At 42.5% G+C, this 19,664-nt stretch overlaps 1 protein-coding gene across 1 annotated transcript; it reads left to right on the forward strand.

Annotated features, from left to right (window-relative positions):
* The first annotated feature begins 1,968 nt into the window (after positions 1-1,968).
* On the forward strand, positions 1,969-18,528 carry LOC142498848 (uncharacterized). Its single transcript, XM_075607437.1, has 6 exons — positions 1,969-2,202; positions 2,335-2,493; positions 6,687-6,887; positions 8,077-8,191; positions 13,139-13,240; positions 13,971-18,528. Exons 2-6 carry the CDS (start codon positions 2,407-2,409, stop codon positions 15,179-15,181), a joined length of 1,716 nt encoding a protein of 571 aa, XP_075463552.1. The 5' UTR covers positions 1,969-2,202; positions 2,335-2,406; the 3' UTR covers positions 15,182-18,528.
* Positions 18,529-19,664: the final 1,136 nt, after the last annotated feature.

The following is a 19,664-nucleotide window of genomic DNA, read 5'->3' on the forward strand; positions in this document are numbered from 1 at the left end:
TTTTAATCGAGGCTTGTGAAAGGTTTCTGACATGCGCTGGTATAACAAAGCTTCTGCTTGTGATATACAAAACAGTCAATGCTTCCAATGACCAGGTTGTTGGTAAAATGTTTAAACAGAATCCTGTCAGCTCTACTCACCAAGGCTTTTATCCTGAACACTATGACCAACGTTTGATTATTCTTAAATTGAAGCAAAAATTATAAACAAGTATAGTTTAAAGCTCCAGTTCAGTCTTTTTTTTATTTTTTTTTTTTTTTTTAAATTCAATAGTTTCATGTGGGCAATCTCTAATTACCTAAAGAACTGTATAGCTGCCAGTCAATTCGTTCTCCATGTATTGATTGGCGAAATCTTTAGATATGGGATATATTTTTCCTCTGCTTCTGTCACTCAGTGGAAGCTCATGAATATTCATGAGCACTCCTGCACTGACATGTGCAAGAGGGAGGGCAGGGCTGACAAAGGGGTGTGCCAGGGCTTGTGACAGGACATGAAGGGGCAGTGCCTTAGCAAATGGCTGTTAAAATAGAATACAAGAAAATTGGTCTTTCAAAGTTGTTTTTTTAAAAACAGAAAATGCTAAAAGTATTTTTTCTTACTACAGAACTGATTTATTAAAAAAAACACACGCAGGATATTGACTGAACTGCAGCTTTAAAGTTTCTATTTCACCATTATTGTTTTAGTGGACACAGTAGGTACTCCAAGAACAGTTTAAAAAAAGAAGTTTGGTATTGTTATAGATACTATATATACTCTTGCCAACGTGAGACAGTTCCATAATAATATTGCCGTCATATTTTTCTCCTCTCCCCACAGATCCCTCTCTCCCAACACAGATTTCCCTCCTTTCGTTCTCCTTCCCCCATAAAATATGTTTTCTGGGCAGTGGGCGTCATGCTCTGTGACAGCCAGAAATGGACTTGCGTAGTACTGTACCTCTCGCCCGTTGTGTCCACACTCTCTCCTCTCTCACTTCTATGCCCGCGGCCTTACAGTGTTTGCACTCCTCCACTCCAGGGGGTACACAAACTGAACGTGTCCTTAAAGCAGCGCTACCTCTTTTTTTTTTAACAAGGTTGGAAGCAAGGAATCTCCGGACTGAACCCCGTTGATTTAAACTTCGGGGACCACCTGCTTCCTGAGATTCCTCTAAAGGGGCTGTTGATAGCAGCCCAGGCTGGGCATGAAAAATTTATTTTTAAAAGGTCAATAGGAAGCCGGAACGTCATCCCTTGCGGCTTCCTATTGGCCTGTATGAAGCGGGATCTGTAAACAGATATGAGATACCGGCAGCCCCTTTAGAGGCAAGTATTTCAGAAAGCAAGGGGTCCCCGGAGCTGAAATAACAATGGTTCAGCTCCAGGGACCCCGTTTCCCACCTAGGAAGGGGGGAGGGGGATAATATATATTTTTAAGTTATAGCTATATTAAGGGGCAGTGAAAATGTGAGGCTGCCCCGCAAGGAGTGAGCGAGACGTTAGGGAGCAGGACAGCACTGATTCAGGATGTTTGTCATGTACACCTCAGCTGTGTAATGTGTCACACGAGCCCCGCAGCCAAGGCGACTTCAAAAGATAACTAGCCCGGGGGGGGGGGGGGGGGGGGGGGGAATATTCACTGGTCCATGGCAAATGGGTAAGTGCATTTTTCCAGCACTTTAAAATGTTCACCCCTCGTGAGAGAGAACCTGTTGATAAAAATTTTTGAATCCCACCACTGCATAAATCTAACTGCTATTCAGAACAGCCAAGTCACTGTAAAAGACCGGAAGGAGGAACAAGTGCGTTCCAAGCCTCTCTTGCTAAAGCTCTGTACTGATTGGTTAATGCCTCTCACGTGATCTCTGTTCTCTCATTCTGGGAGTTGCAGTCCTACGCCTGGTACAATGCTGTGCATTTAAAGGCAGCAGGACTACAAATCCCACAATTCCTTGTGCTCGCAGTGTTCATAGGGTTAATTTTTTTAATCTTCCCACATACACACAATACAGACGCGACGAGCAGCAGTAGTGTGAGCTGATGCTTCATCTGTCTAGATATTGCCCATAACTTGTTCAATGATGATGTCTATGAGACAAGTTTTAATATTCTATTAAGATAAAGCATTCAGTGACATACTGTATCTATCTGGTGATAGAAATGCAGTTACATTAGCTGAACTCCCAGTCACTGCTTCTCCCTCTGACTCATAGAGGAGGTATTTTATTTTTTTACAGATATCAATAGAATTAATATTTAAATATTAGTTTTGGTACAAAACATTCCATGATAATAATATAGGTGGCTAAAGATTGATTTGTTGCATATCCCATTCTCTTCTCCTGTGCAGACAGTGGGTCTCTTCCTCGGGGCTGTGATCAGCACAGGGGCGAATTTATTCCTGTATCTCGGAGCACTGATCATGAACACTGAAAATAATGACAAGCAGCAGGTGATGGAGAAGATCTTAAAACACGCCCTCAAAATCATCTCCCTGCTGACTGGAGAGGTGAGGGCCACGGGGGGATGGCAGAATCATATCACTGATAAACTCGTCACTATCTAAGCTGCGGGAATACATTACAACAAGGTTTATGTGAACAGAAAGTTTTGTAACTCAATGTAACAGCCCATTTCTGCTAAGCAGTGCTATGCCATAAGACCCTTTCCAGCACTGGAAGACATTTTGCCGCCTATTCACTTTAATTCACATCTATAACGTCTCCCAGCTTTGAAAAGAGTCTCGTGGCACAGCAGCGCTTGCTAAATATGGACCAACATCTCTTGGGAAGATAAGTATGGATTTCTGGTTTTGTCTTCAACTGCAGAATGATCTAGTGACACTACAGAAGTGCATTGAGACCTAGAGATGTACTGTAGCAGGCTTCATTGTACCCCAAGATAGCACAACATATCAGTCAGTGACAATGTTTATGCAAAATATCACAACATACAGTATCCAACCAGGAGGGAACAATAAAACCTGCTACATTTGTATGTATATCTTTATTTATATAGCGCCTGTCAGAGATAAATGCTTGCCTGTTGGCAATAGTCAATCACTTGCTAATCTGAGTGCCGACGCACTCGGGCAACTAGGAGTTTATCCAGGAGAAGAGACGTCCCGAAGCAGTGTATCTAAAGACTCGATGATACAGGACCAAAGCAGGATCTTTCTCAGTTTAGAACTTTATTTCTGTACTAAAAGTACAAGGATAACAGCAGGATGAAGAACTGTTAAACAAATTATCACACAAACAAATTCCCTCTATACACATACACTTGAGTATTTGTATTAGTCGTACATGTAGACAAGCCTCCCTAATGTATATTAAAATTGTCACTAGTTATTTATAAATTAATTCTTTAAACATTGTTCTGCTTGGTATTGTAACTAATCTGCATATCTTGTTCTTCACATATGCATCTCCCATTGTTCTTGTGAAATACATTGAGATCAGCTAAGCGAGGGGCTGACTAACGTTATTTTAAACATTTCTTTTACTATCGCTATGCCCACATCTTACTAATAAAATCTAAGACCTGTTAGAGGTAGAACAATTGCAGCATAGATCTACAGCAGGGCTGTGCAAACTGGGGGGCGTGAGATTTTTTTTGGGGGGGGCGTGGCGTTTACAGGGGCTCCGCGCTTAGAGGGCGAGGCCCCTAATTCACTTACCTGGCTTCAGTCCACGCGTCTCCATGGCAACGTGGCGTCGTGTCATGTGACGTCACATGACATGCGACGTCATCTGACGTCACATGACCTGCGACGTCATCTGACACCGCATTAGGGTTAGGGGGGGGCGCCACAGAGTACAAGAGCAGGCGGGGGGAGGGGGTGAGGCGCAGTGCAGGAAGTTTGCGCACCCCTGAGCTACAGTATATAATTTTTTTTTAACTAATACCTTGTGTGAGTTCATATGGACTCATGTTAATACACAACGCCCACAATGTACTCAGCGCTTTACAAAAGGGACAATACAATACAGGGAATTCTAACACGAGGGCAACAAACAAAATCAAACAAGAAAGGAAACCCCTGCCCCTGAGACCTTACAATCTATCACAACTGCCACCGGTGCACTGTAAACCGCTGGTGTGGTTTTGTTTACCCACAGCATCAGAGTGCCACGGCCCCTCCTGGACTCAAGATCACATGACTAGATGATCCCATGACTAGACTATCACATAGCTCCTATGTCATGTGGCCCCTGAAGTGCCAGACCCCATGATGTAGTAGCTAAGTCAAACAGCAACCAAAGGGTTAAGGGGCGAGTTCTTAGGTTTGACTTAAAGGTGGGAAGAGAAAGTGCTTGGCGTATACGTAGTGTTAGGGAATTCTGCATTAAGGTGCAGTGAAGGAAAAGGGTTTAAGGTGAGAGAGAGCAGTAGAGGTGAAAGGGTGGGAACAGAGACCGTTATGAGACGAGCAGGGGCATAGCGAGAGATCAAAGCCGATATGTAGTGAGGATGAGTGGAGAGCCTTTGAAGATAAGGAGAACTTTGCAGGTGATCCGAAACTTGATGGGGAGTCATGGAGGGATTTAAGGAGGAGAGGAGCAGAGACTGAGTTGGGAGAATGTGAAATTATTCTAGCAGCAGAATTTTTGACCGATTGCAAAGGAGAATGTTGCGAGACAGGGAGCGGGAGAGGTTAAGGGCATGCATTAGAGTTTTAGCAGTAGATTGACAGAGGAAAGTCCAGATCTTGGCAGTGTTACAGAGGAAGAAGTGAAGCATGTTAGTCATGGTGTGAATGTGCATGGAAAAGGAAAGGAAGGCGTCAAATGTAACACCTCGTCAACGTGCTTTGGCAACATGATAGATTGTAATATAATTTACTGTGATAGAATCATTGGGACTTATATTTTGTTTACATGTTATTTATAACGTATATATCCCCATGATTATAATTTACCACACCACAAAGAGGACTTGACTATCTTCTATGTATATACCTAATTTTGTTGTGTAATATTATTGAGATGTATTAAAGTTGTACTGTATTATTTTGGGGGGGGTTTTAACTGCTGATTGCACTAGTCAATAGACTGCTTGATATCAATTCTATTAGAAGGGACCATTGCAGTCCTGTTTATTGATTATATATTCATTGAGTGCTTAATTGAGGTTTCTTTGATCCTTCTTTGGATCATTACCTATATAGTTTTGTTACTATCCCCACTTGCACCTACATTCTATCTCCCGTGACCATACATATAGATTTAGGATTTATTTGGGTGAGCGGTTCTATTTTTCTTTATATAGAAAAATAGACCATGTTTCGGAGGAAATATGAGCTGCTCAGTTTAAGACATATTAAGTTTAGGCCGGCAGAGCACCATCCAGGAGAATATAGTCAGGCGGCAATCAGGGACTTGGGACTGAATTGGGTGTATGAGGGTAGGGGTAGATAGATGTAGCTGCCTATCATCTGCATATAGAGGATACCTAAAGGCAAGGCAGTTTGAGGTCACTAAGGCTAAGGCCCCGCTCCCTCCGTCAGCACTCCCGCACTGCAGACAAGCGGGGCGCTGACATACACAGACTGCGATATGCGGTCTGTAGGGAGCGGGAGGTGGGAGGCTTGAGCGGGAGGGGGGGCGTGGCTTGAGCGGAGGGACCCGCTACTCTCCCCCCCCTCCCTCCCTCCACGGGCTCAGGCTGGAGCTGCTGATTGAAGTAACACACACACGCAGGCACTCTCTCACACACACACACACACACACACACACACACACACACACACACACACACACAGAGACAGAGGCAGGCATTCCACACTCCTCCCCGCTCCCCGAAGCCTCTCCTCCTCCCGAAGCCTCCCCTCCTCATTGGCTCACAGCCACACCACGTGACGCGTCGAAACTAGGGATTACAATTCTCTTGTATCCCCTAGTGGCTGACGCGTCACAGCGTGTAGTGAGCTGTGCAGCCAGGGGGGACCGGGACCGGCTCGGGAGGATTCCCCTGCTGGTGGGGAAAGCCCGTGCAGCCGCCCGCGCCGCCGGGCGCAGCGGGTCCCAGCCCTAAGTGATCGTGTGTAGAGAGAGAAATGGAGAGGTCCCGCAACAGAGCCATGAGGAACACCAACAGACAGATCAACAGGAGATGAAGACTTTTTCACAACAGAGACAGAAAATTTGTGATGGGAAAGGTACTGTATGATGAGAACCAGGGAGGAGCTTGGCTACGGGGACCAAGAGTGTGTAGAATATGAAGTCGAAGAAAGTGATTAATTAACCCTATAAAAAGGCAGCAGAGTGATCGAGTGGTATAAAAAAAAAAAAAGATGAAGTAGGAAAAACTATCTTGAGATTTTGCTTCATGGAGATCATTGGCTACTTAGTGAGGACAGTCTCCGTTGTGTGAGCTGTATGAAAGACAGATTGTAAAGGGTCCAGGAGGGCATGGGAATTAAGAAAGTTGATCATACGAGAGAACATGAGATTTTCTAGCAGTGTGGAGGCAAAAGGCAGGAGGGATACTTGGCAGTAGATAGTAAAGCACATAGGGTCAAGTGTGTTGTTTTTGAGAATCGGTGTGACCATTGCATGTTTAAAGGATGAGGGGAAAGTGCAATAGGACAGGGAGGAGTTAAAGATATGAGTGAGAGGGGGGACCAAGATAGGAGCAAGAGTTCTGTCCTTCCATTCCACTGTCTCATCATATATATGAAATATATATCTCAATCTGTAGGATTACATCATTGTGAAGCAGTCTGCTGAGCAAGCCTCGCATAGCATCGGCCCCTGTTTGCCAGAAGACTTCCACAAGATCCAAAATGATCACATGGAAAGTCAAACTATATCACTGATACATGAAAGAAACGACGAGATGAAGGTAACGGAAAAGATCATGGGACATTCCTCTGGCATCATGAGCCTGCTGACTGGAGAGGTGAGCACAGAAAGTTCAAAATGTAATCCTTTGCACAAAAAACACGGTACTTCGTGTAATGGAAATCTCCTCTTACAGCTCAACTTACACCTGAAGATCCCTTCCCATCTGCAGACTCCTCAGTAAAAGCAAACAAGCACAGAGCCCACCGAGGTAAGTTAATAAAGTTGTATTACACAGGATTAAAAGCCATATCCAAACTTACACCTGAGCAAACGCATAGGTTTTTTTTTAGACATTCTTTGAGGCTAAGATTGGACTCTGCTGGCATGAGTGGCAACACGGATCACTCAAAACGCTGGTACTGGTATCTCGCTGCACCTTCGATTGGAGCTCATGGTGGTTTGTTCAATTGTAAGTTAGGATATTTGTTTAATGCAACTTTAATACAACTTTATTTACTTAGCTCAGTGCCCGCTGCCCTTGTTTGCTTTTAGTACAGAGGTGAGCACAAATGGAGGATGCGATTGTTATTAGATAGTTTACTGTAGGACTGAATGTAAAATAATGCTGTGTGGATTAGTTGAGGAAGAAAGGTCTGTGCCTGGGCAGATTATGGCCAGAGACATAGACGGGAACTTTGTAGCAAGTACCAGCGTCAGTCTTTGGTTTAATGGTTTTCTAACCAGTGCATATGATGTGAGCAGACATGGTGCCAGATAATGGGGCAGTTAGCTATAACCATCATTTGTTAGGAAGAGCTCGGGGCCATTGAAACTGCTTTGGCAGAGAGGGCTCTGAATTATATAAGGGGCATTAGTACCAGAGTACTAGGGCCCCTGTGAGGGGCATTTGGACAAATTATGCCATACGTCCACATTTCATTAGTTAATGGATAAAACAAGAATTATAATTAAGTATAAAGAAAATCTTTATTAGGAATAATAGGAGTTCGTCTTATGATGGAACAGAAGCTTGGTAAATACACTGTTAATTCCATCACATGACCGTCATATTTCATAATACTACAGTATGCACCCAAAATAATAGGTGAGGCGTGTATTGTTGCTCAGAACTTGACCTGTCCTATATCTACACGTCTTGATTTCTAGACCCATGAAATTGTGCTAAAAAAACTTAGCTCTATCTGTGTATTTTTTGTATCCTCCTTTATGTTTTTGGTAGAGGAAAGAGGTACAGAACCAGCTGCTATGTGTTTTTATTAAATGTGGGATTATCTGGGTTTCAGGTGCCAATAAAGTCTGATGAAGTTGCAGTCTATTTCTCCTTGGAGGAGTGGGAGTATTTAGAAGGACATAAGGAGCTTTACAAGGACGTGATGATGGAGACCCTCAACTCAATTAGTAAGGGGAGATTTTCTCCAAGTGCAATAGAAGCGCCAGTCCTGTGAAAATCTTGGTTTGAAACAATGTTATTAAAGACAGCAAATGTATGCATGTGTGTAGGGCTTGAAAAATCAACTTGTCCACTCGCCGAAGATGAGTGGACAATGCTGCTGACTATTCTGGAGCTGAAAGTCCATGATTGATGCAGAACGTCTTCAGAAACAGAGCTGTCAAGTCAATCACTGTTCTGCTTCCCACGCTATGCAAGTTATTATGGGACGTGACTCCAGGAAGCAGAGCAGAAATTGACCACTCTGCTTCCAGAGAGGATCTGCACGAGATTGCGTGTGTGTGCGTGTGTATGTATGTATTATATATATATATATATATATATATATATATATATATATATATATATATATATATATATATATATATATATAGAAACCTTGTCTTTCCATAAGAGAAGGCACAAAAGCAGCAACACTCAGATATAGCAAAAAGACATGTATTAGCAGTGACAAAACAGCACACTATAAACCCAACGTTTCGGTCCTGGCAGGTCCTTCCTCAGGGGGGTGCTACCAGACAATGACACCCAGAGAACATATATACCCCATAGTTCACCATGTGAGGACAATTAGAGGCAGCTAATTGTACAATCCTGGAGATCCACGAGTGCAATCAGTGTATGAGGTAGTACGGCGACCATCTTGGAAATCAGGAGACAGAGCAATGTATGCTATCGCACATGTGCAGATGAGTACAGGCTCCCCCGGTGGACAAAAAAATCCTAGCGTCCAATGTTGCTAGGAAACGCATGTGTGGCGTCATAAAGTCCTGGGAAGTCAGCTCAAAGTAAAGTTGCGCATGTGTAAGGCTCTGTGACAGCACCAGAACGTCACGCCGATCTAGTACCCCATTCAGTGTCAATTGCATCAGCGTGGCAGCTCCCTAAAGAAAATGACAGTGAAGGAACAAGGGAATCAACACATAAGGGTAATAAAAACAATTTCCAGAGCTGAGGGTGACTGTTTAGATGGCAATGGGGGGGGAGGGCAAGGGGAGGGAGGGATAACAAGGGAAAGGAGTAGGTAGAGCAAAAACATGCATATAAATTAGGCAATTGTAAATGGCATACTGGTTAAATATTAATATTCAGTACTGCACCATTGGGGAACAATAATGCAAAGTCCGGCAATGGAAACCTAATTATGAGCAGCTATGCATTAATGAAGAGAAAAGGACACAGAATAAAAATTCAAAAGATGCAATCACAAAAAACATCCTAATTTGAAATCTTCATTTAATCCTCGCGGAGCCATTGTGTTCAGTTCAAAAATCATGCGAGTTTCAAGTTGTAACAGCAATTTGCCCCTGTCTCCTCCACGGGGGCCAGCATGTGCTTGCATGATGGGCATACATCGTAGCGTTGCCAAGCTATGCTTGTGATCTTTAAAATGTCTCGCTACCGGTTGCAGTTTGAGATCCTCATTATTCGTACTGTCAAGTAATGCCTTCCTGATGGAGGAGCGGTGCAAGCTCATACGCTCCTTCAACATACGTGTGGTTTTACCAATATAATACAGGTCACATGGACACCGGATGATGTATACAACGAATTTGCTCTCACAGTTCATGTAATCCTTTATTTTAATGGCTTTTCCACTGTGTGGATGGACAAAGCTTTTCCCCAATATCATGTGTTGACAGTTTATACAGCCATGACATTTATGTACACTGGGAGTTTTGGAGAGCCAATTCGTAGGGCTGGCATACTTGGATACCGGATCTGCCTGTGTCAATAGGTCACCTATGTTTCGGCCCCTGCGGTAACAGAATAATGGTGGTTTGGTGAAGGTTTTCCCAATCCTTTTGTCGTTTTTCAAGATGTGCCAGTGTTTCATGATACTTCTACGAATAGTACATGATGAAGTACTAAAAGTGGTATTAATCCCAAAACGATCGGAAGTGCTGGTTTGGATGGTTGGTTTCAGGAGTTGATCACGGGAAAACCTTCTTGCCTTGGCTAAGGCCTCTTTGACCTCTTTGTGGTTATAACCTCTTGCATGGAACCTGTGTGTCATACACTGTAGCGCTTCCTCACACTCGTCACTCCTACTGGTGATCCTCAAGACCCTAAGAAATTGAGAATACGGCAACCCCTTCTTCAGAGCATCAGGGTGGTGACTACTGGCCAGAAGTAGGGTATTTCTGTCCGTTGCTTTATGATGAATCTTCGTCAGCAGCCGGGTAGGTCCCTTGTAAACAACAGTGTCAAGAAAGACGATCTGCTCATTGCTGTAGTTGAGGGTAAATCTTATGTTTGACGGAATAGAGTTCAGGTATTCCAAAAATTGCAACAGGTCTGCTTCAGATCCATCCCATATCAGGAACAGATCGTCAATATATCTCATATATGTCCTGATATTATTAGCATATGGGGAATCATACAGGATATGGGTTTGTTCATATTGGGACATAAACAGATTGGCATACGATGGGGCCATGTTAGACCCCATCGCTGTGCCCATACATTGTAGAAAGAATTTTTTACCGAATTTGAAAAAATTCTTATGGAGCACAATGTCTATAAGCAGAAGTAAAAATTCTATTGGCGGACCAGTATAACCAATGAATTTGTCTAGATGATCCTTTACTGCTTCCATACCCTCAGCATCCCCAATATTCGTATAAAGGCTCGAAACGTCCAATGTGACCAGGAGGCAGTTAGTAAGGTCAAAATCCAAGGCTTCCAATTTATTAATAAAGTCAGTGGGGTCTTTTATATAGCTTGGCGTACTGACCACAATCGGCTGTAGATGAAAGTCAATATACTGAGAGAGGGGGTGACATAGGGAGCCCATCGCCGCAATGATGGGTCTCCCTGGTGGAGAGGTCAAAGACTTATGCACTTTGGGTAAAATGTATATCACTGGAGTGATCGGGAATTCCTGTGTTAAGAATTTCCCCGTTTCCTCCGATATCCACCTATTGTTAATGCCAAGTTGTATTATGGTATCAATCTCTTTTTTTATAAATGTGGGTGGGATCACCTTTCAGTGCTTTGTAATGCAAGCATACATTAAGTTGCCGCATTATTTCTGCTCTATATTGTTCATAGTCCATCACAACTATGCCCCCCCCTTTGTCCGCTGACTTAATAATGATTGCTGTATTATCCTTAAGTGACTTGATTGCAAGGTGCTCCTCTTTGGTGAGGTTAAAAAAACGTATTTTTTGATTTTTAACAGCATCCCTGGTATCCGCTTCCACCAGACTAATGAATGTCGTGATGTTTGGATTATGAACCTGGGGGTCAAAAGAGCTCACCAGTTTGAAAGGTTGTGATGTCCGATTTTCTTCATTAAGCTTCGAGTCGTCTCGCTGATATCTGCAGAAGAAGTCCTTCAAACGAAGGCGTCTATTAAGCCTGTATAGATCTACCTCCCAGTCAAATGGGTCCAGTGTATGTGTTGGCACAAATGATAAGCCCTTTTCAAGGACACTCTTTTCCGATGGTGTTAACATGTAGGATGAGATGTTATACACTACGTCCTTCACTTCTTGGCCTTCTGGACCCCTCTGTCCTTTGATTGCCTTGGAAGAAATCTTGTTGCTGCGGCCGCCGCCCCTGCGGGTCTTTCGCCAGCGTCTGGGTCGTGGGGTGGGGGTTTCTGATGTATTACACCCCCTTGTCCTAAAAAAGGATCCGTGCGAGCAGTGTCTTGGTTGTCCGAGTGATCAGTATCACTAGTGTTGTACGCACTCCCCGTGGTGCCTGCGCGTCTTCCCCTTGTGTTCTTCCGTCTTTGGCCTGGTCTCCCTGGAATCGTCTCACTGATGCCCAACAACCATTTATAGACGTGCCGTTCCTTATAGTCTGTGGTAACTTGTTTCAGTTTCTCACGTTTGTATGTAATGAGGCTTTCTATATAGGCGTCGACTGCTACTTGTAGTTTGTCAGTCCAATTAACCTCTTTGTCAGCGGTTAGGGCACGGTCATTTTTTGTTTTAATGGTGGCAATCTCAGCTCTAATCCGATTCAATTCTTTAGTAAATTGTTCAATGACCAATATTATCAGATCCAATGAGCATTTATTGAGAATACTGATCCAGCGTTTACAAAATTCTGTATCAGAACGTCCAATAGTTGGCTGATTCTTAATGCGGAACCCTCTTGGTAACAGTTTCTCACTGTGATAGTGAGAGAGGGTTGCACCATGAAGGAAAAAATCAACTTCCCTCTTGCTCAGTTTAAGCAAATCATTAAAAATATCAGAAACTTTTTCTGTGCCAAAAATTTCCTCTTTCGAATCTGTATACCTGATCCTAGAAATATCAGTCTCACTATAACACAAAGTATCTGATATAGATGAAAACAGACCCCCCCACATCTGGAAATTCTTCCATAACATACAATCTCTATGATATCTATCTAGAAATATATTAAGCAGTAAGAACCACAATATAGTCACTGAGTCAGACTGCACCACAACTCAGTGAGCAAAACACAAATCAGAGTGCTCAGCTCATATATATATGTACAACAAAAAGCAGCAGCCAGCACTCCAAGCAACAAATGTAAAGTCAAGGTGCATGCTCCATAGAAATCAATATAGAAACCCTGTCTTCCCATAAGAGAAGGCACAAAAGCAGCAACAATCAGATATAGCAAAAAGACATGTATTAGCAGTGACAATACAGCACTGTCAAGAAACAGAGCTCTTCAGAAACAGAGCTGTCAAGTCAATCACTGTTCTGCTTCCCACGCTATGCAAGGTATTATGGGACGTGACTCCAGGAAGCAGAGCAGAAATTGACCACTCTGCTTCCAGAGAGGATCTGCACGAGATTGCGTGTGTATGTATTATATATATATATATATATATATATATATATATATATATATATGCCGCAAATTCATAGATTTATACATACAGTAATTATCTTTGCCATAAACAGGTGTTTGCAATGTGGGCCCTGAGAATATATCATGGATGGAGCGAGGAGAGGTGGGACAGCAAGAGGCTTTGGAGAAGGAAGGTCCCGACAATACCAGCACAGGTGAGAAATGAACAGGACCTTTAAACAACTCAGAACTGTTCTCTACCCAGAAAACAGCACAAATAATACTAGTTTTACTCATGTCTACTTATAAATGGCTGTAACTACAGGTACATTGTGTTGTGTAGGCAGACAAAATCAACAGATATTTTAATGCTAGTGAAAAGGGAAATTGCACATACAAACAAAACAATAGCAAAATGCTACAATATGTTAACAGAAGTTGGTGCTACTGATACACATCCCTGTGTAACATAGAGTCCTAGTGCAACTGATGTCAATAAATAACACAAAGGTGCTGGTGACACGCGAGCGAGTTACATGACAATAAAAAACAATTGCCAACCCAAATAAAATATGCTCATTCATATGCCTGTGAAACAAAGTGCTAGGGCTATTGATGTAGGCGCTCATAATAGAATGTTCTGTTATTTTGCACAGCTTCAATATTTTGTGTGAAACTTTCTATTGTATAGAAAAAAGTAAGTGAGTAAAGACAATCTTCCTTGGAAAGGAAGGTGCATAAATAGCTTAGTAAATATGGTCTATATTTTAAAGCTCTCAAACCATTAAGGACAGGTAGAAATTTCTGGAGTGCAAGGGGACTAATAAGAGCTACTAATCACTATAGAAGCCATTACATTAAACAGGCATTAAGAATCAAATAGAGGGGAGTCCTGTGAATTAAGCTCAGTGTATCCTTCTTTAATTACTGAATGTTCCTTTCCAGTAGATTGTATGTCCGAGAATGAGAATACCAAAGATGAATCTCACTCGCCTACTAATCCGCTCCACTGCATAAAGGAAGGTAATACTCACCAAGACAACTGCAGCGAGGCATTCACAACAAGCAAACTGAGCGACTGTACAAGAAACTGTTATCCATGTGAAACACTAAATGCGAAACCTAGTTGTCTTTCTAATCAAGGGGAACTGTCTTATATAGAGGAGCAATATGCATATGCTAATGATAAAGGCAATCAGTGGAATATAAGAAAGGTAGAAATGCACAAGCAAACACAGGAACAGGAGCGTAGTGAACAAGATAAAAACTGTTCTGACAAATTCACAATTGCACAGAACATCCACAGCGAGCAGAAACCTTTTGAATGTACTGAATGTGGGAAAAACTTTTCTAACAAGTCAACTTTTATTGGACACAAGAGAACACACACAGGAGAAAGGCCATATGTGTGCACTATATGTAGGCAAAGCTTTTCTCGTAGCTCAAATCTTATTATACACCAGAGAATCCACTCGGGAGAGAAGCCATATCCATGCCTGGAATGTGGAAAGAGGTTTGCTTGTAGCTCAAATCTTGTAAAACACCAGAAGACACATACAGGAGAGAAGATGTATGTATGCACTGAATGTGGAAAGATATTTAACCGAAACTTATCACTTGTTCTCCACAAGAAATCCCACATGAACCCTCATGAGTGCAATGAGTGTAAGGAAACTTTTACTTACAAAAACGAACTTGTTACACACCAAAAAACACATATAGGAAAAAGTCCGTATTCATGCACCGTGTGTGGGAAAGGTTTTCTTCACAGGTCTGAACTTGTTAGGCACCAGAGAACTCACACAGGAGAGAGGCCGTATGTGTGCACCCAATGTGGGAAAAACTTTATCCAGGTGTCTCACCTTAGTACCCACCAGAGAACACACACAGGAGAGAGGCCATATACATGTAATCAATGTGGGAAAAGTTTTACTTTCAGCTCACATCTTGTCCTACACAGGAGAATTCACACAGGAGAGAGGCCTTTTGCATGCAGTGATTGCGGGAAAAGCTTTGCTTCCAAAGCACAACTCATTATACATAAGAGAATCCATACGGGAGAGATGCCTTATGCATGTACTGAATGTGGGAAAAACTTTAATTGCAAATCAAATCTTTCTCGGCATAAGAAAGCACACACAGGAGATGGGCAGTAAACATGCAATGAATGTGGGAGAAGCTTTAGTAACAATACTTCATAGATACCAGAGAACTCACATAAGACATACATGTGAGGATGTGGTTACGGCAAATAATTTAAATGGAAATATGAACTACGAGAAAACTCCCTTTGATGTAACAAAATTTGGGCACACTTGTTAGAATTGCATAATGTATTTTTTTTGATAATTTAATCAATGCTGTGACTCTGCCTGTACTAGTAATTCTTTTGCTTGTGTTTTACAAGGTAAGAGTCAAAATCATGTTTAATATTTGTTGCCCCTTCAGACTTGGGAGCCCATTACCGAAGATAAAACATGGAACAGCAGCAAACCTGCCTGATCATTTTTTTTATATACATTATTTTACTGTATTTGAGCAGATCCTCCGGAGCTAAACCATACAATTTTTAGCTCCGCTGAACCCTTACTGATGATGTTGCCGGCATTATAGTTCTGTCTAGGGAATTAAAAATGGACAGCGAACCTTGCGAGCCAAGAGGAAGCTGCAACGTCATCCATTGTGGCATCCTATTGGAAAGCCATTTATATGTCTACGGAGAACACCAGTAACTACTCTGGTAAGTATCTCGGGAACTAGATGTCCCCAGAGATAAAAAATATCATGGTTTAGCTCCCGTTTCAATCCTAAAAAAATATATAGGTGAAGTAGATGGGATTGTTGCTTTAATGTAACCAATCCCTTTAATTCCTTACCTTAAACTTTTTATTTTGATTTGTAAAAAAACTTTCAAAATATTAATAAATATTGTAATGTAGCTTTGCGAAATATGTAAGAAATTGGGCCATTATGGGAGCAAACAACTTCTATGGTGCCAATGCACTTTTATTCCAAAGTATTGTATGGATGTCACTCAAGGTTAAACATGATGCAGAGATACTGTATTGCATCTCTGTTTTATATAATGTATTTAAGGAGCTGCCATCTCTGAATCCATCCATCCTGTCCTGAAGGTAAGTTACATGAACCCAAAGCAGAGTTCATTAGAGTTAACAGCACAGATGGTGGAGGGAAGCTTTCTCAAACGGGCTAATGACAGACCATGAGTGTCACGTAACGGGGTTGCCTCTCGACCAGAGGTCCCCGATTGGTACCCATATGTTTGGGTATCTGCTGCCACCAGAGCCCTTGAGGGAACGCTCAACCCTATACTAGCCCTTAGGGCTACCCGAGACACATGTTACACTAGCCAGACACAGAGTATAATACATTTTAGGCTTATTATATGGGGATGCAACAACAGGGATTCTAACACCCACGACATATATAAAATATGGTGGAATTGCATGGGGGGAAATACTCACAGAAATAGCGTAATCATAGTAATTGTGAGGGCCCTAGATGAGTCTCAATAGTCTACCAAACCCAGTCCTTGGGTACCTTCCAAGCAGTTCAACTGAACAAAGTACTGGGAAGTGGCTAATAGCCTACAGGTTACTTGATGCGAAAGGTGGGTATCACCACCAGCCGCTGCAGCTGGATCCCCCAAAAGTATCTCTGGAGCCACTGCAGCTTGACTCCAGGCAGCGTTCCTCCAAGTGATATGGGGTTGCTGGTCTCCTCTGCACCGGTGCTAGAATCATTCCTTGGGCGTCTCCCGGCGATGTGGCTCCCCCCCAGGTACAGCACTCCAAACAGTTCTGGCCGACGCTGCACACAGACAACAGCTACACTGGAAACTCCAGATCCCTGCACTGAGTCCTGACTCTCTATACAGGGACATTTACACAGACCCCTGCCAGCACACAGCGCTCCCAAAGGCTATCAGGTCCAGAATAACTATCTTTGAGGCTGAAGAGAAGGCAGTAGTTATACCCTGCACCAATCAGGGATATACCAGCCAGTCTGGGGAATGGGGAGGAACAATAGTCCTGATCTCGGCACATGGCCCCAGGCCCAGTTGATGAGATTACTGCGGTTGAAGGTGGACCAGGAAGCATGCCAGAATATGATAATCCCTATCCTTAGCATAGTCCACAGGATGTAGGTACAGGACAATGCCCATACATGGACTTTCCCCTCCACAGGGATACAATTCCTGATGCAGCCCCAGGGTTTACAGCTTTTTTTTTTTTGCAGAGCAAGTCCACATAGCAGATGGTTGACCTCTATCTGGTTCTTCAACAATGGGCCTAATCCCATCACAGTGGTATACAATGCCAAACTCACATGTAATTAACTGATGTGATTGCAGCTCCGTTTACTAGAGGGAATTAACCTCTGCAGGTCCATATTGAATAGAGCTGTACATCACTGTTTTACATGTTTTAAGCATAACAGCTATCCATGTACATACAATGAGATTAGGATACTACTGCTTTCACAGACTAAAAACAGTATATACATTTCAGTACATACAATATGCATTGGAATCAAGCATTACCACTGCTTTCATATATTGCATAACACAAGGTACATTAAAATACAGGTTCAAAACCCAGATGCCCAACCGTAACCCCACTGTTACCCTGACGAGAATAGGCCACCGGACAGAGCTTCCTGGGATTTTCAGGAAGCCTTGTTGCCTATTTTGTCACAATGAGTTGATGCTGTTCAGTGACTACAGCAATGGTACATAATGCTAGAATGTTAATGTATTGACACACTCTATCTTTCTACGCACAGTTGTCAAATGGAAACAAGAGTCTATTACATCTGGTTCCTAATACAGACAGACTTAAGTCACTACTGATCTGAGTTTTTTTGTTCCGCCTATAAAGAAGGGTGCACCTAGACAGAGAATTTGTTACATCTCGTAATATTTATGACCTGTAATTTCCATCTTACTCTTATTAACTCCCATCAAAGTCACAAACTGGTGCACATGGGACCTAAATGACGCCAAGTACCTTGATACACTGAAGCAAGATGAAACTAACCCAGTTTTGTTCCAAGATTGCCTTGATTCCCAAATGTCTGTTTGATGTGGGTATAAAAGGAAAAAATCGCAGAGCACTGACGGATTTTCTAATTCTGATTTATTAAAGCCAAAAACAAACAACGTTTCGACCTACTGGTCTTTCTCAAGTGATATTGGGGGGATGTGGGTATAAGCAAGATGAAACCTTGCTTCAGGGTGTAAGAAATCCTTCTTTGTTTTCGGACTCTTTAGAATGACCTGTAGAAGAGGAGCAATCTATTGCTTAAAATGCCAGTACAATTAATAGTGAGCTGACATATCTCCATTGAGTTAAACCATTTGTTAAATTGTAGCCGGATGGGATACTCAAACTGTCTTAATATGAGGGGGGAAGGGAATTTAAAAAATGACCATACAAAATATGCAAATGTTGTCTTCACTGTGTAGCAAATGGCAAACATATTGGGCTGTTACCTTGTGGTCCCCGGGGTCTGGGGGACCGGGGGGTGGGGGGGCTGGGGTGGAGTGTAGCGGTGGAGTAGTGCGACTCCCCTATCTTCATACTGGTTTTGTCCCGGGCCCCGGAGGGGGAACGGGCGACTATTACGCTCCGCCGATCTGGACCCGGGGTCAAGTTCGTGGATGTTCTGCCTGGGGCACGGAGGAGAGGAGACGATCTGCTTCCCGTCACACAGGTTGGATAAATTTGTTAGGCCTGGGAAGTAGAGAGACTCCAGGGAACAGGAGGCTCTAGACATAACTTGTATAGTATTAAAAACTATGCTCGTTTAGAACAATAAGACAGATTCTCTGAAAAATCTCTGAAACTGCCTGAAGCTGTACTGATATGTGATAATTACCCGACCTACCAAAGTTGTTAAGTATGTTTGGAGGGCTGAAGGTACTAGAAGTTAACCATAACGAGAGAGATAAAGTTATAACACGTGCTGTTTTCCCTCTCACCCCCTTCCTCCTACCCTCCTTTGAACATTCAGATTGGTTTGAATACACTGTTCAATGTCCAACACTTTTTTTATATTTTACATTTATTGCTAAAAGCTCATTTGTAGCCCCTTTAGATACAGTTGTGTGAAAAAGAAAGTAGACCCTCTTTGAATTTTATGATTTTACATATCAGGACATAATAACAATCATCTGTTCCTTAGCAGGTCTAATAATTAGGTAAATACAACCTCAGATGAACAACAACAGATGACATATTACACCGTGTCATGATTTATTTAACAAAAATAAAGCCAAAATGGAGAAGCCATGTGTGATCCGGCTGTGAGCGCAGCAGCAGCTGACAGGAGAAGCTCTTATCCGAAATCCACACCCGGCTGCCAGTATCCACGAGGGCGGACTTTGTACCACGTCTATCTTATGGGGGCTTAATGTGAGTGGTAAATTGTACTTTGATTATACTCACTAAATTTATGTTACCCCCTACACTTAGTCCGTTTCTCGTTTCCCTTGCCATCTACATGTTCATCTGAACCTTGGAGCCGACTAAACAATTGGATTAAGATTACTATCAAGCACTTTACCGTATTCACATCAAGGTTAACCCTGGAAGTGTACAAGTTCTGCTTATAAAT

This window comes from Ascaphus truei, chromosome 7, assembly GCF_040206685.1.
Source record: "Ascaphus truei isolate aAscTru1 chromosome 7, aAscTru1.hap1, whole genome shotgun sequence".
NCBI lineage: Eukaryota > Metazoa > Chordata > Amphibia > Anura > Ascaphidae > Ascaphus > Ascaphus truei.

Bases quoted from the DNA above. Each gene is read 5' to 3' on its own strand.
- LOC142498848 (XM_075607437.1), top strand. From the start codon at position 2,407: ATGAACACTGAAAATAATGACAAGCAGCAGGTGATGGAGAAGATCTTA. The intron at 8,192-13,138 runs GTAAGGGGAGAT...TGCCATAAACAG, and splicing joins GGAGACCCTCAACTCAATTA to GTGTTTGCAATGTGGGCCCT. The intron at 13,241-13,970 runs GTGAGAAATGAA...GTTCCTTTCCAG, and splicing joins TCCCGACAATACCAGCACAG to TAGATTGTATGTCCGAGAAT.